The sequence below is a fragment of the Orycteropus afer genome, unplaced genomic scaffold, assembly GCF_000298275.1.
Source record: "Orycteropus afer afer isolate SDZICR_OR568_19922 unplaced genomic scaffold, OryAfe1.0 scaffold00017, whole genome shotgun sequence".
NCBI lineage: Eukaryota > Metazoa > Chordata > Mammalia > Tubulidentata > Orycteropodidae > Orycteropus > Orycteropus afer.
The window spans coordinates 13,861,536-13,873,945 of NW_006921604.1; the positions used below are offsets into that span (position 1 = coordinate 13,861,536).

General features: G+C 38.4%; 1 protein-coding gene across 1 annotated transcript in view; it reads left to right on the forward strand.

Annotated features, from left to right (window-relative positions):
- The window catches only part of MAP4K4 (mitogen-activated protein kinase kinase kinase kinase 4), a 297,674-nt gene that overhangs the window by 248,514 nt on the left and 36,750 nt on the right, over window positions 1-12,410 (forward strand). The window contains exons 14-16 of the mRNA XM_042783492.1: window positions 7,487-7,648; window positions 11,065-11,151; window positions 11,745-11,981. Coding sequence (XP_042639426.1) covers window positions 7,487-7,648; window positions 11,065-11,151; window positions 11,745-11,981 — 486 coding nt within the window. The remainder of the gene's footprint in view (window positions 1-7,486; window positions 7,649-11,064; window positions 11,152-11,744; window positions 11,982-12,410) is intronic.

Sequence of the window (12,410 nt, forward strand, 5' to 3'; positions counted from 1 at the left end):
AGGGCAACAGAAGTGAAACCGACCACAGTCTTGTCAATTTCTCTCCAATTGCTACTATTCTCTACTTGAAGTGAGTCAGGCCTCTCCCCCTCATCTGCAGGATCCTAAAGCATCATTTGTCTTACAAAGCTGAGTTTTGGACAAAAGGAGACAGACCCTGTATTCACTGTGCAGCATTTGTGGAGGACGTTGGCCTCGTCCTCCCCTCTCCTCACTGTTTACTGGCATTGACGCTATAGTCTGGGTGGCAGTGTCCCCAGGGCAGAGCCAAGTCCCTGACCAGGGCCACAGTGAGCCGGTCCTGTCAGCAGCCGGTTGTGTATGTTCACCAGGGTCAGCCGTACCATGGCTGTGAGGTTCACACTGCAACTGATTACTTACCAAGCAAAGGAGCCCTGGTGGCATAGTGGTTAAAGCCCTTGGCTGATAACTGAAAGGTGGGCAGTTCGATTTCACCAGCCACTCTGCCAGAGAATACTGTGGAAATCTGATACTGTAAAGATTTGCAGCCTTGGAAACCAGCATGATTTAAAATCAGGAAAGGTGTAGACGGCACATAACAACAACAACAACAACATTGTTAGAGTGAGATGGTATCTCATTGTTTTGATTTGCATTTCTCTAATGGCTATTGATCATAAGCATTTCTTCATGTTTGTTGTCTGCCTGAATATCTTTGGTGAAGTGTCTGTTCATGTCCTTTGCCTATTTTCTAACTGGATTGTTTGCCTTTTTGATGTTCATATGTTAGAGTTTTCACAAATTTTAGAGAAAAGTCCCTTGCCGGATATGTCACTGTCAAGTATTTTTAGGTTCTCTTTTTACTGTTTTGGAGAAGTCTTTTGATGTGATAAGAATTTAACTTTTAGAGGGTTCCCATGCAGCTAGTTTACCTTCTGCTGTTTGTGCGTTTTGGTTATGTTTTAATAGTGGATGTATGCTGTATATCTGTGCTCCTAAGTTTGCCCCTGTTTTTTCTATGATGAACTTATATAATTAAGGTTTTACATTTAAGTCTTCGATCGTCTTGAGTTTGTTATTGTCTGTGGTGTGAGATATGGATCTTTTTCATTTTTCTGCAAATGGATATCCATTTTTGCCAGCACCATTTGTCTATCTCATCCCCATTTAATGAGTTTCAGTCCTTTTTCAAAGATCGGCTGTCCACGGATAGATCTATTTCCAGGTTCTCAATTCTGTTCCACTAGTCTATGTATCTGTCATTATACCAGTATCAGGCTGTTTTGACTACTGTGGCTGTGTAATAGGTTTTGAGATCAGGGAGTATTAGACCTCCTACTTTGTTACTCCTCTTCAGTAGTGTTTTGCTTATCCTAGTCTCTCTCCTTTCCATATAAAATTAGTGATTGGTTTTTCCTTGTCTTTAGAGAATGCTTATGGATTATGAATTGGGATTGCATTGAATTTATAGATTGCTTTGCATAGTAGTGACCTTTTCACAATGTGCAGTCTCTTATCCATGAGGATGTTGTGTTTTTCCATTTATGTAGCTCTCTTATGGTTTCTTGAAGTAGTGCTTTTTGGTTTTCTTTGTGTAGTTCTTTTGTGATCCTGGTAAGATTTGTTATAAAGTTTTTTATCTTGTTTGGTAGCTATTATACATGGTATTGATTCTCTTATTTCCTTCTCAGAGATCTCTTTGCTGGTGTAGAGGAATTCAACTGAGTTTTGTATGTTGATCTTGTATCCTGCCACTACACTGAATTTTCTAATTCCAGTAGTTTTCTTGCTGAATCTCTTGGGTTTTCTATGTATAAGGTTATATCATCTGCAAATATGGATAGCTTTACTTCTTCCTTGACAATTTAGATATCTTTTTTTTTCCCTTTCTTGCCTTATTGCCCTGGCTAGGACTTCCAATACAATGTTGAATGGAAGTAGGAATAGGGGGCAGCGTTGTCTGGTTTCCGTTCACAAGGGGAATAATTTCAGTCTCTCTTCATTCAGAATAATGTTGGCTGTTGGTTTTGTGTATATGCCCTTTATTATGCTGAAGGATTTCCCTTTTATTCCTGTTTTTTTTGGAGAGTGTTTATCCAGAATGGGTTTTGGATTTCATCAAATGCTTTTTCTGCATGGTTGATATGATCATATGATTTTTTTCCTTTATTTTACTTATGTAATGGATTACTTTAATTGGTCTTCTAATGTTGAATTATCCTTGCATACCTGGTGTGAATCCCTTTAGGTTTGATTTTGAACACATACTTTTTTAGTGTCTTATTTTCCTCTTTTTCGAAAACTATTGTGGACAAAGTATAAAGACAATAGCAGCAAGCACTGGGCAGGAAGTGCATCGTATAAGGGGCAGTGTTGATGTTAGAATTTAATAAAGATACCTTATCCATATGCCTACAAGTAAGATCAGTTAATACAACTATTCTTCAAATTTATGCACTAACCACTAACGACAAAAATTAAGAAACTGAAGATTTTTACCAACTTCTGCAGTCTGAAACTGCTCAAACATACAATCAAGATTCACTGGTAATTACTGGTAATTGGGATGAGAAAGTTGGAAACAGATGAAGGATCAGTTGTTGGAAAATATGGCCTTGGTGATAGAAACAGCATTGGAGATTGCATGATAGAATTTTGCAAGACCCATGACTTACTCATTGGAAATACCTTTTTTTCAATAACATAAACAGTGACTACACACATGGACCTCACAGGATGAAATACACAGGAAACAAATTCACTACATCTGTGGGAAAAGACAATGGATAAGCTTGTATCATCAATCAGAATAAGGCTAGGGGCTGACTGAAGAACAGACCATTGATAGCTTGTCTGCCATGCTAAGGTGAAGAAAATTAAATCCTTGAGAGCCAAAGTGTATGGCCTTGCATTCATCAACCTGAATTTAGAGGTCTTCTCAAGAATGAACTAATGACAGAAGATCAGATGAATTGTGGAATGATATCAAGGATACCATACATGAAGAAAGCAAAAGGTCATTAAAAAGACAAAAAGGAAAGAAAAAGACCAAAATGGATATAAGAAGAGACTCTGAAACTTGCTTTTGAACATAGGGTAGCTAAAGGAATAGAGGATATGATGAAATAAAAGAGCTGAGCAGAAGTTTTCAAAGGGTATCTCTAGAAGACAAAGTATGATAATGAAATGGGCAAAGATGTGGAGTTAGAACCCTAAAAGGGAAAGTCATGCTTGACATTTCTCAAGCTGAAACAACTGAACAAAAAATTCAAGCCTCAAGTTGCAATATTGAAGGATTTCATGGGCAAGATCTTGAATGACAAAGCAATGTTGAAGAGGATGGAAGGAATACCCAGAGTCACTCTACCAAAAGGAATTGATTGATGTTCAGCTATTTCCAGAGGTATCCAAAGAACAAAAACTGATGGTATTGAAGGAAGAAATCTAAGCTGCACTGAAAGCATTGGTGAAAAACAAGGCTTCGGGAATTGACGGAGTTCTAAGTGAGATGTTTCAGCAAGCGGATGCAATGTTGGATGCACTCCCTTGTCTGTGCCAAGTATTTTGGAAGACAGCTGCATAACCAGTTGTCTGGAAGAGATCCATATTTGTGCCCATTCTACAAAAAGGTGATGCAACAGAATGTAGAAATTATTGAACAATATCATTAATGTCACATACAACTAAAATTTTGCTGAAGATAATTCAAAAACAGTTACAGTGCGGTTTGTTGACAGGGAACTGCTAGAAATTCAAGCCAGATTCAGAAGAGGATATGGAACAAGGGATATCATTGCTGATGTCAGATGAATCTTAGCTGAAAGCAGAGAATACCAGAAAGATGTTACTTGTATTTTATTGACTATGGAAAGGCATTCGACTGTGTGGGTCATAAGAAATTATGGACAATATTCTAAAGAATGGAGATTCCAGAACACTTAATTGTGCTCATGCAGAACGTATGTGTAGAGCAAGAGGTAGTCATTTGCACAGAACTAGGGGACACTGTGTGGTTTAATATCAGGAAAGGTGTGCATCAAGGTGGTATCCTTTCACCATATTTATTCGGTCTGTTTGCTGAGCAAATCTAAGAAGCTGGACTATATGAAGAGGAACATGGCATCAGGATTGGACGAAGACTTATTTACAACATGCAATATGCAGATGATGCCACCTTGCTTGCTGAAAGTGAAGAGTAGTTGAAGCATTGCTGATGTGGTTCAAAGACTACAACGTTCAGTATGGATTACATGTCAAATAAAGAAAATAAAAATCCTTCACAACTGGACCTGTAAAGCTACATCATAATAAATGGAGAAAAGATTGACATTGTCAAGAATTTCATTTTACTTGGATATACAATCAATGCCCATGGAAGCAGCAGTCAAGAAATTAAAATGTCATATTGCATTGGGCCAGTATGCTGCAAGAGACCTTTTTTTTTTTTTTAATTTTATTTTGATTTGGGTGAAGATTTACAGAGTAAATTCACTTTTCGTACAGCAGTTCACATATACTTTGTCTCATGTCATTGACCAAAATTTACAATGCAACAGCTCCCCTCCCACTTCCTCCCCATAGTTACCTCTTCCCAGTGTCCATCCCTCCATACTCTTCTGCGCCCTGAGCTGTCTCCCTGTGCATAAGCAGCCCTTCCTTCTCCCATGATTGTTCTCTCCAGGGTGTGTGTCCACTTGAGGTAAATGTTTAACTCACTTGCCTGTACTTGTTTGGCTGGAAACTACAGGTGTGGATTCAATTCCAGACCTGAAGGGCAGCTAGGGGCCATAGTCTCAGTGGTTTCACCAGGCTCTGTTGGACCAGCATACCTGGTCCCCACCTTCTTTTTTTGCCTCCAAATGATTTTGAGTTTTGTTCCACATTGTTCTCCCTCTCTATGCGGGATCTTGTACATCCCTTCCAAGTGGATGACAGTGGTAGCCGGGCACCATCTAGTTCTTCTGGTCTCATAGTTGTATAGGTTGCAGATCAGATGGTGTACCAGTCGCTAGGACTGATTGTTTCCATTCATTTTGGTTTTCTTCTTTCTTCTTGACGAGGAGACACCCATTGTTGCATCTAGATGGCAGCTTGCTAGGACTGATTGTTTCCATTCATTTTGGTTTTCTTCTTTCTTCTTGACGAGGAGACACCCATTGTTGCATCTAGATGAAGAGACCATTTTAAAGTGTTCATAAGGAAAGAGGCACTTTGAAGACTAATGTGCACCTGACTCAAGTCCTGATATTTTCTGTCCCCTCATATGCATGTGAAAGCTGGACAATGAATAAGGAAGACTGAAGAATTGATGCATTCGAATTAGGTGTTGGTGAAGATTATTGAATATACCATGGACTGCCAGAAGAAGGAACAAATCTGTCTTGTATAGCCATTATGGTCCTTGGAAGCAAATATTAGAAATTTTATCTCATATACTTTGGACATGTTACCAGAAGGCATCAGTCCCTGGAGAAAGACATCATGTTTGATTGATAGTCAGCAAAAAAGATGCAGTCAACAAGATGGATTGCCACAGTGGCTGCAAAAACTGAGCTCAGACATAGCAAGGATTGTGAGAATGGTGTAGGACTGGTAGTGTTTACTTCTGTTGTAAATAGGTTCTCTGAGTCAGAACTGACTTGACAACAACTATGTAAGTGTTTTACTGACAGACAGTCTGAACCTAGATAAGTCAAGCTGTCAGTTAAGTGTTTCTCATTGCTCTATACTGTGGGGTTACATAGAATATTCTGCATTAGAAAGGCTGACAGAGCAAGTATGGTGACTAACTAGCACTTTAAGTACCTGTTAATGGGAGGCAGGTGAGTGTATGGTGAAGTGTATAAACTTGAGAGGCTTTGTGGCTTGGGCAGAGTCCCTCAGTGGGGTAAACAGGTAAGCATTGGACTACTGTTTGAAAGTTGATGGTTTGAATCCACCCAGTGACACCTGGGAGACAAGCCTAGTGATCTACTTCCAAATGGACACAGCCTTAAAAACCCTATAGAGCATTTCTACTCTGTAGAGCCACCATGAGTCAGAATTTGATGACAACTAACTATAACAGTAGCAGTTCTGATGGTATAGTGGTTAATGCCTTCGGCTGCTAACCAAAAGGTTGGTGGTTTGAACCCCCCAGCATCTCTCTGGGAGAGCGATCAGGTGGTATGCTTCAATAAAGATTTATAGCCTTGGAAACCCTATGGGGCAGTCTTGTGAGTAGGAAACTATAACAATATATTTTGGGACTTGCTAGCTTGGTAACTTTGACAACTGACTTGGAACCTGTTTTCTCGTTTAGAGCAGAGATTAAATACTTCTTAGGGTGTTGTGAGGATTAGATTTGGTAAAGTAAATGGAATAAAAATACCATATACTTAGCATAGTGTCAAATACACATTAAGCGTGTGCTCGAGAATAGAGTTTTTTTTAATATTCATACTAGTAATAATGCTTGTTATTCTTGTTGATGTCATTTCCTCTTTCCCCCGATGTGTGTTTCTTTTTCTTTGTCTCTCGTTGTGCAAGTTCTAATGTCCTTTATTTCTTTCTCTTCTGTATTTTTCTTTTGTCTCAGTGGTCCTGGATAACTGTTAGTGACACAAAAGGATAAAGAATTTCCTGTCCCCTAGTTACTAAGCTACAGTGTATCTACCCAAAGGCCAGACCTACTGTGGTCCAGTCACTTCTGACTCATAGTGACACTGTGGGACAGAGCAGAATTGCCTCTTTACAGAAGCATGGTGTTTTGTCTTCCCGCAAAGCAGCGCTGGTGTGTTTGAATTGCAACCATTCAGTTAGCAGCTGAGTGCTTAACCGCTGTGCCACCAGGGATTCTTGCTACAGTGAACAGCAGGAAAAAAATTGCTATCAGAAGGAAACCAATCTCTGTAAGGATTCACATAAACATAGCACTTTGACCAGTATTCATGAGGAATCCTTACATTTCAAAAGTTCATTTCAAGCACCTTCGGTTTAAAGACCTACATCATAGTATGATTCACTAACCCAAAAAAATCTAAATATTTTCATTTTTATGAAGAAAGGTAAAAGTGAAACTAGTGTTCATCGAAACTAGTGTTCATCGTTTGTTCTACAGTAAGACATTAAAGAGGCAGTGTGCATCTCGAGCAGTGAGAGTGACGTCTCCTTCCCCAGGAACCACACTCAGCATCTCGCCGCCGTAGTTTTGAACTGTGTGGTCTGAACACTGTGTTAGTGTTACATTAGATTTTATGTGTTTGTTGTTTGGTGTGATTTGAGTCCTAAATTTTCCCATATAAATTAACAGTAATTGCATATTCACTTTATGCCATTTTGTCTTTTCTAAAGGTTTTATAGGAATCCTCTACTAATGGATAGTGGGGGAAACTTGCATTCAAAGTCTAAGAGACAACTTGGAAATAATTGACTAATAGAAATGGAGTCCATGAACTCATTAGCATCCACCTGTAACTGATCAGTGGCGTATCATGAGAACCATAACTAGTAGATCCTTGGTAATTATACATCTTTCTTTACGTAGCAACAAAGGAGAGAGCGTGAAGCTAGAAGGCAGCAAGAACGTGAGCAGCGAAGGAGAGAACAAGAAGAGAAGAGGCGTCTGGAGGAGTTGGAAAGAAGACGCAAAGAAGAAGAAGAGAGGAGACGGGCAGAAGAAGAAAAGAGAAGAGTAGAAAGAGAACAGGTTAGTTCACAAAGAATGTTCCAACCTGTTCATGACATTTGTTACTTTGTGTGCATGTGCATGTACAGGTGTGTGCGCACACACATAGGTACTCGGGACTTTAGAAGTTTAATAATGCTGAAACATACAGTTGGAAGCACACCAATAAATTTAGTCTCTCATATTTAAAAAAAACGTATAAATCGTTAAACTTTAGAAACCTCTTGAAACCAGCTAAGTCATCTGCAAGTAACCGTTAGTAACACTATACCAGAAAGATACCTTAATATCTCTTCTAAGCTTGGTTTAACTTCTCTGAATTCCAAATATCTGGGTGATAGTTAACTTTGTTACCAACTAAAAGAAATTTCCTATGAGAAAAGCTTGAAATACCAATGGCTAATTGAATATTATAATATATATTTGCATATAGTTCAGTATGTACCTACATAACTTTAGAAAAACTAATAGCATTGTTGTATTAATGTTCAGCTGTAAAAGTCCAGGTTTCAGGTTTCAGTAATATTTTTAGTATTTTATTAATGCCACATACAGTTTTATTTAGAAATTTCCTTTGTTTTCTGAACAACCTATGCAAACAAAAATTGATGTGCCTTCATCTGTATATGTTCTTAGTGTGAATCCAATAACTAACCTCTTTTCCTTTTATGTCTTTGAATTGACCACTCTTTTGTGATGAGCTTTGAATTGGAATATGTACACACATACACACACACTATCCTTTTCCCATTGTAAACAACCTCCCCCACCACTCCTTTCAAAGATACGTGGCCTTTTCATGCAACGCATGGGCCCAGTCATTTGTGGGAAGTTTTCTAGGTCTGGTGTTCCCAGACCAAAGCTTTTAGAATATAGTCATTCCAGGTATTTCTGAATCAGAGAAAGTACAAATGAATGAATGGGAGCAATTTAAATCATATTGGAAGTTCATATTTAAAACTTACAACCCATGGTGTTAGCTTCCATATTTGATTATCCAGCTGCTGTCTTTGATGATAAATTTGTGCCACAGGTTTTCTGAGACTGAGTTCTGTGTGGCTGTCAGTTTTTACTAGGAATTTCAGTGTTGCTTTTTTATCTGTTACTTTATTGGCATTTAACTGCCAGTTAACTGTATAGTGTGTGTTTTATTTATAACGTTTTAGTTATATTTATGCTTAGGGGCTCCAAAGAGGAAAAATTATACAAGCTTTTACGAGTTAAATTGTCCAGGGATAACTCTTACTGTTTGATTTGAATCATAGGTGTGTATGATAGCAATATGCATCTTTACCACTCTAAATGCGGTTGTTAGATTTTTGAAAGCACATCTTCTACACCTTTTCTTTTTAAAAAAGACATCTAAAATTGGCTTATTCTTCTTTCCTTTTTCTCTTACAAAATAATTATTCCCCATGTTAACAGAGCTATATGAAATACAATGTCATTTCTGCATAAATGTGTATGTTTGCGTACATGTATAATTACATCTCTACAGTCGTTGATTATATGTTAGAATCTTTGTAATTTGGATAGGATGTGATTTTTCTAGTTGTGAATGAAGGAAGAAAACAAATGAGTGTTCTATCTCTATCTTTTAAGTTACAGCCTTATTCTACTTAGTTCAAAGGAGAAATGAGCTTGGAGTACCATATTTTTATACAAGTAATGAAAGCATACTTTTTCCCCAAAAAAAACTGTGCAGCCCCTTACACATTTGTCTCCTATGTGTGTTAAGCATGTTAAATGTGTGATTGCATTATATGCAAAAAGTACAGTAATTGTTGGATAAGGCCATTGCTAAGGCATCTATCATCATAGCATGTGTTTTGGAGGGTTAGGGTTAAATGAATGGGATTTGGAGCCCAGGTTAGAACCAAGGTACCTTTTCCAAGATAAACTTCCCACATTGACTTTTTTTTTCTTTTTGGCTAAATTCCCTCTGTAAGATAAAAAAAAAAATTAAGGAAATTTTTATGACATGATTTCTCTTGTTATCTAACATTCTCCCAACAAGAATTGTTGGTTAAGTAAAATTTCTGCTTAACCCACACATACAGCTTTTTTCTTTTCTTTTCTTTCCTTTTTTTTTTTAAAGTGTGCCACAATACAAGTGCATGGTCAGCTGTAGACACTCAAAAAAAAATAATCTGAATTTCGTGATAAAATTTTTCCTTATAGACCCTTTAGAGTTCACTCCCTTTCTAGAACAATTGTTGTTGTTGTTGTTATGTGCCATCGAGTCAAACCCGACTCATAGCGACCCCTCCTTGGGTTTCCGAGGCAGTATCACTACGGAAGTAGGATTGCCCAACCTTCCTTCCGAGGAGTGGCTGGTGGGTTTGAACCGCCAGCCGTCTGGTTAGCAGGCAAGTGTCTTAGCCAGTATGCTACCAGAGCTCCCTCTAGAACAATTAGTTAGTTTTTTTTCATTATTGAAAATGAAAGGAGACTGTTGCTTATATTTCAAACTTTTCAATATTGTTTATCTAATGTTTGAGCCTCACCAAAAAAAAAAAAAACAACTATAAATTGATAGGAAAAATTCTTGGTTCTCATTTCTCAAATGAGGAGTCTGAGAAAATGGGAGGTTGAGGCTTACTAGAGATGATAAAGCTATTGCTTGGTGAGACTGAGATTGCAGACAAGGTCTCCTGATCTCCCAGTCCATTATAATATGCAAGCAATTTCAAGACAGGATTTTACTTCTTTACATGACATACTTTGGAAACGTTTACCAGTCTTCTTTGGAAACGTTTACCAGTCTTCTTTGTGATGGGGATTGACTATCCTTTTCCCATTGTGAACAACTCCACCACCACTCCTTCCAAAGATACATGGCCTTCTTATGCAGAGCCTGAACCCAATCATTTGTGTGAAGTTTTCTAAGTCTGGTGTTCCCAGACCAAGGCTTTTAGAATATAGTCATTCCAGGTATTCCTGAATCAGCAAAAATGCAAATCATTTTTATTTTTCATTTTACTATTATACAGGTTTTGGTTTTAGCTTTCAAAAATTGGTGATCTATTATGCTTGCTATAAATAATAACTAATAATAAGACTTTATTGATCAGAACCATCTGGTTCCTATTTAATTAAACTCTTAATTTCTCTGAAGTCTAGCATCTTTAAGAAGAATGGCATACTCCTTTAAAATCCTGCATTTGTCTATCACAGCTGTGTACTAACAATGCTTTAGAATGCTTTTATGTATATCATGGCAGTGTATATGATCATTTACTAAAGTCTTTAGGTCTTATCGGCCAATTTCAAGGTCTTGAGATAGTCCTTAGCGATACCTTTTTTTTAAAGAAAATTCATCACTAATGAATTACCCCTAAAGACAATTGGGGCAAATAGTTCTTGGTGCTCCATTCAGGTGGTTCTGACTCTTTCCTTTTGGATAAATTGATTGCTGGGTAATTTCTGTGTGACAGGAGTATATCAGGCGACAGCTTGAAGAGGAGCAGCGGCACTTGGAAATCCTTCAGCAGCAGCTGCTCCAGGAGCAGGCCATGTTACTGGTAACGCACTGTATCTGTCTTGTTCTGTAGAATCAGGGCTCATGCATCCCTCTCCTGAGTTGGGCATAGCAGTGGTGATTACCAGACCAGGTTATTGTTCTGGGTTGACAGGCTCAAATGGAGACATCTTTTGTTGTCAGACTGCTTTTGGGAACTTGAGAGGTGGCTTTTATTTATTTGTTTTCTATTAATAAATTGAGTGTTTTTGTTTGGTAGATGGACAGAGTTTCGAACTTGTCACTCAGTGAACAAACTGGAATGCTAAGGGCCGTAGATTCAAAGCACATGCCGTATAATAAAACCAGTCGGGAGTACTAGTTTAGGACTTTCACACAGGGTACTATAAGTATCTTTTGCCACTGAAACTGACATATAATTGAATTCTCTTTTACTCTGTTCAGTGATTATTATCCTTAGCAACAAGCTGTCAGATTTTTCTACAGGTAATTTAAAATCCCAGCCATTTTGCTTTCTTAAAAAGCAAGGGAAACAAAGTATGATTTTTTTTTTTTTAAATGTTGAGAACAAATGCAGAAAAGGAGGTGAGATCTCCAATGTCCCATAGATTTAGTGTTATCCTCTCCCTCTCAAAGGAGTATCGATGGCGGGAGATGGAGGAGCACCGGCAGGCAGAGAGGCTCCAGAGGCAGTTGCAACAAGAACAAGCATATCTCCTGTCTCTACAGCATGACCACAGGAGGCCGCACCCGCAGCAGCACCCGCACTCGCAGCAGCAGCAGCCACCGCCGCAGCAGCAGGAAAGAAGCAAGCCAAGCTATCACGCTCCAGAGTCCAAACCCCATTATGAACCTGCTGACAGAGCTCGAGAGGTAGCTTCTTTCCTTTGTAGCTTAGACTTTGTTCCTATTGTGGTTATTCTCTGGAAAGTAATGGGATAACTCCTAAGACTAGTATTAGTACTAGATTGAGCCGTAAAGATCGGCTAATGATCTACCCTCTTTGTTTGCTAGCTTTTTCTTTGTTTACAGAGACGTGAAGGGGCTTATGTGCGATCTTGTGTCTAGTTAGAGGGCCCGCCCAGAGGATCGCAGTTGCCTCATTTAACAGACCTCAAATGAATTGGAAACTTGAACGGAAGAATGTTTGACAAAATCATTCTCAAAAACATAAATGAAGGGAATGGTCAACTGTTTCTCCAAAAACAAATAGAGATGAAGTGTGCCTATAGCCCATTTTACCGACTTTTCAACTATTGTGATTAGTTATTTACATGGTCTATTCAGGCTACCCAGAACCTT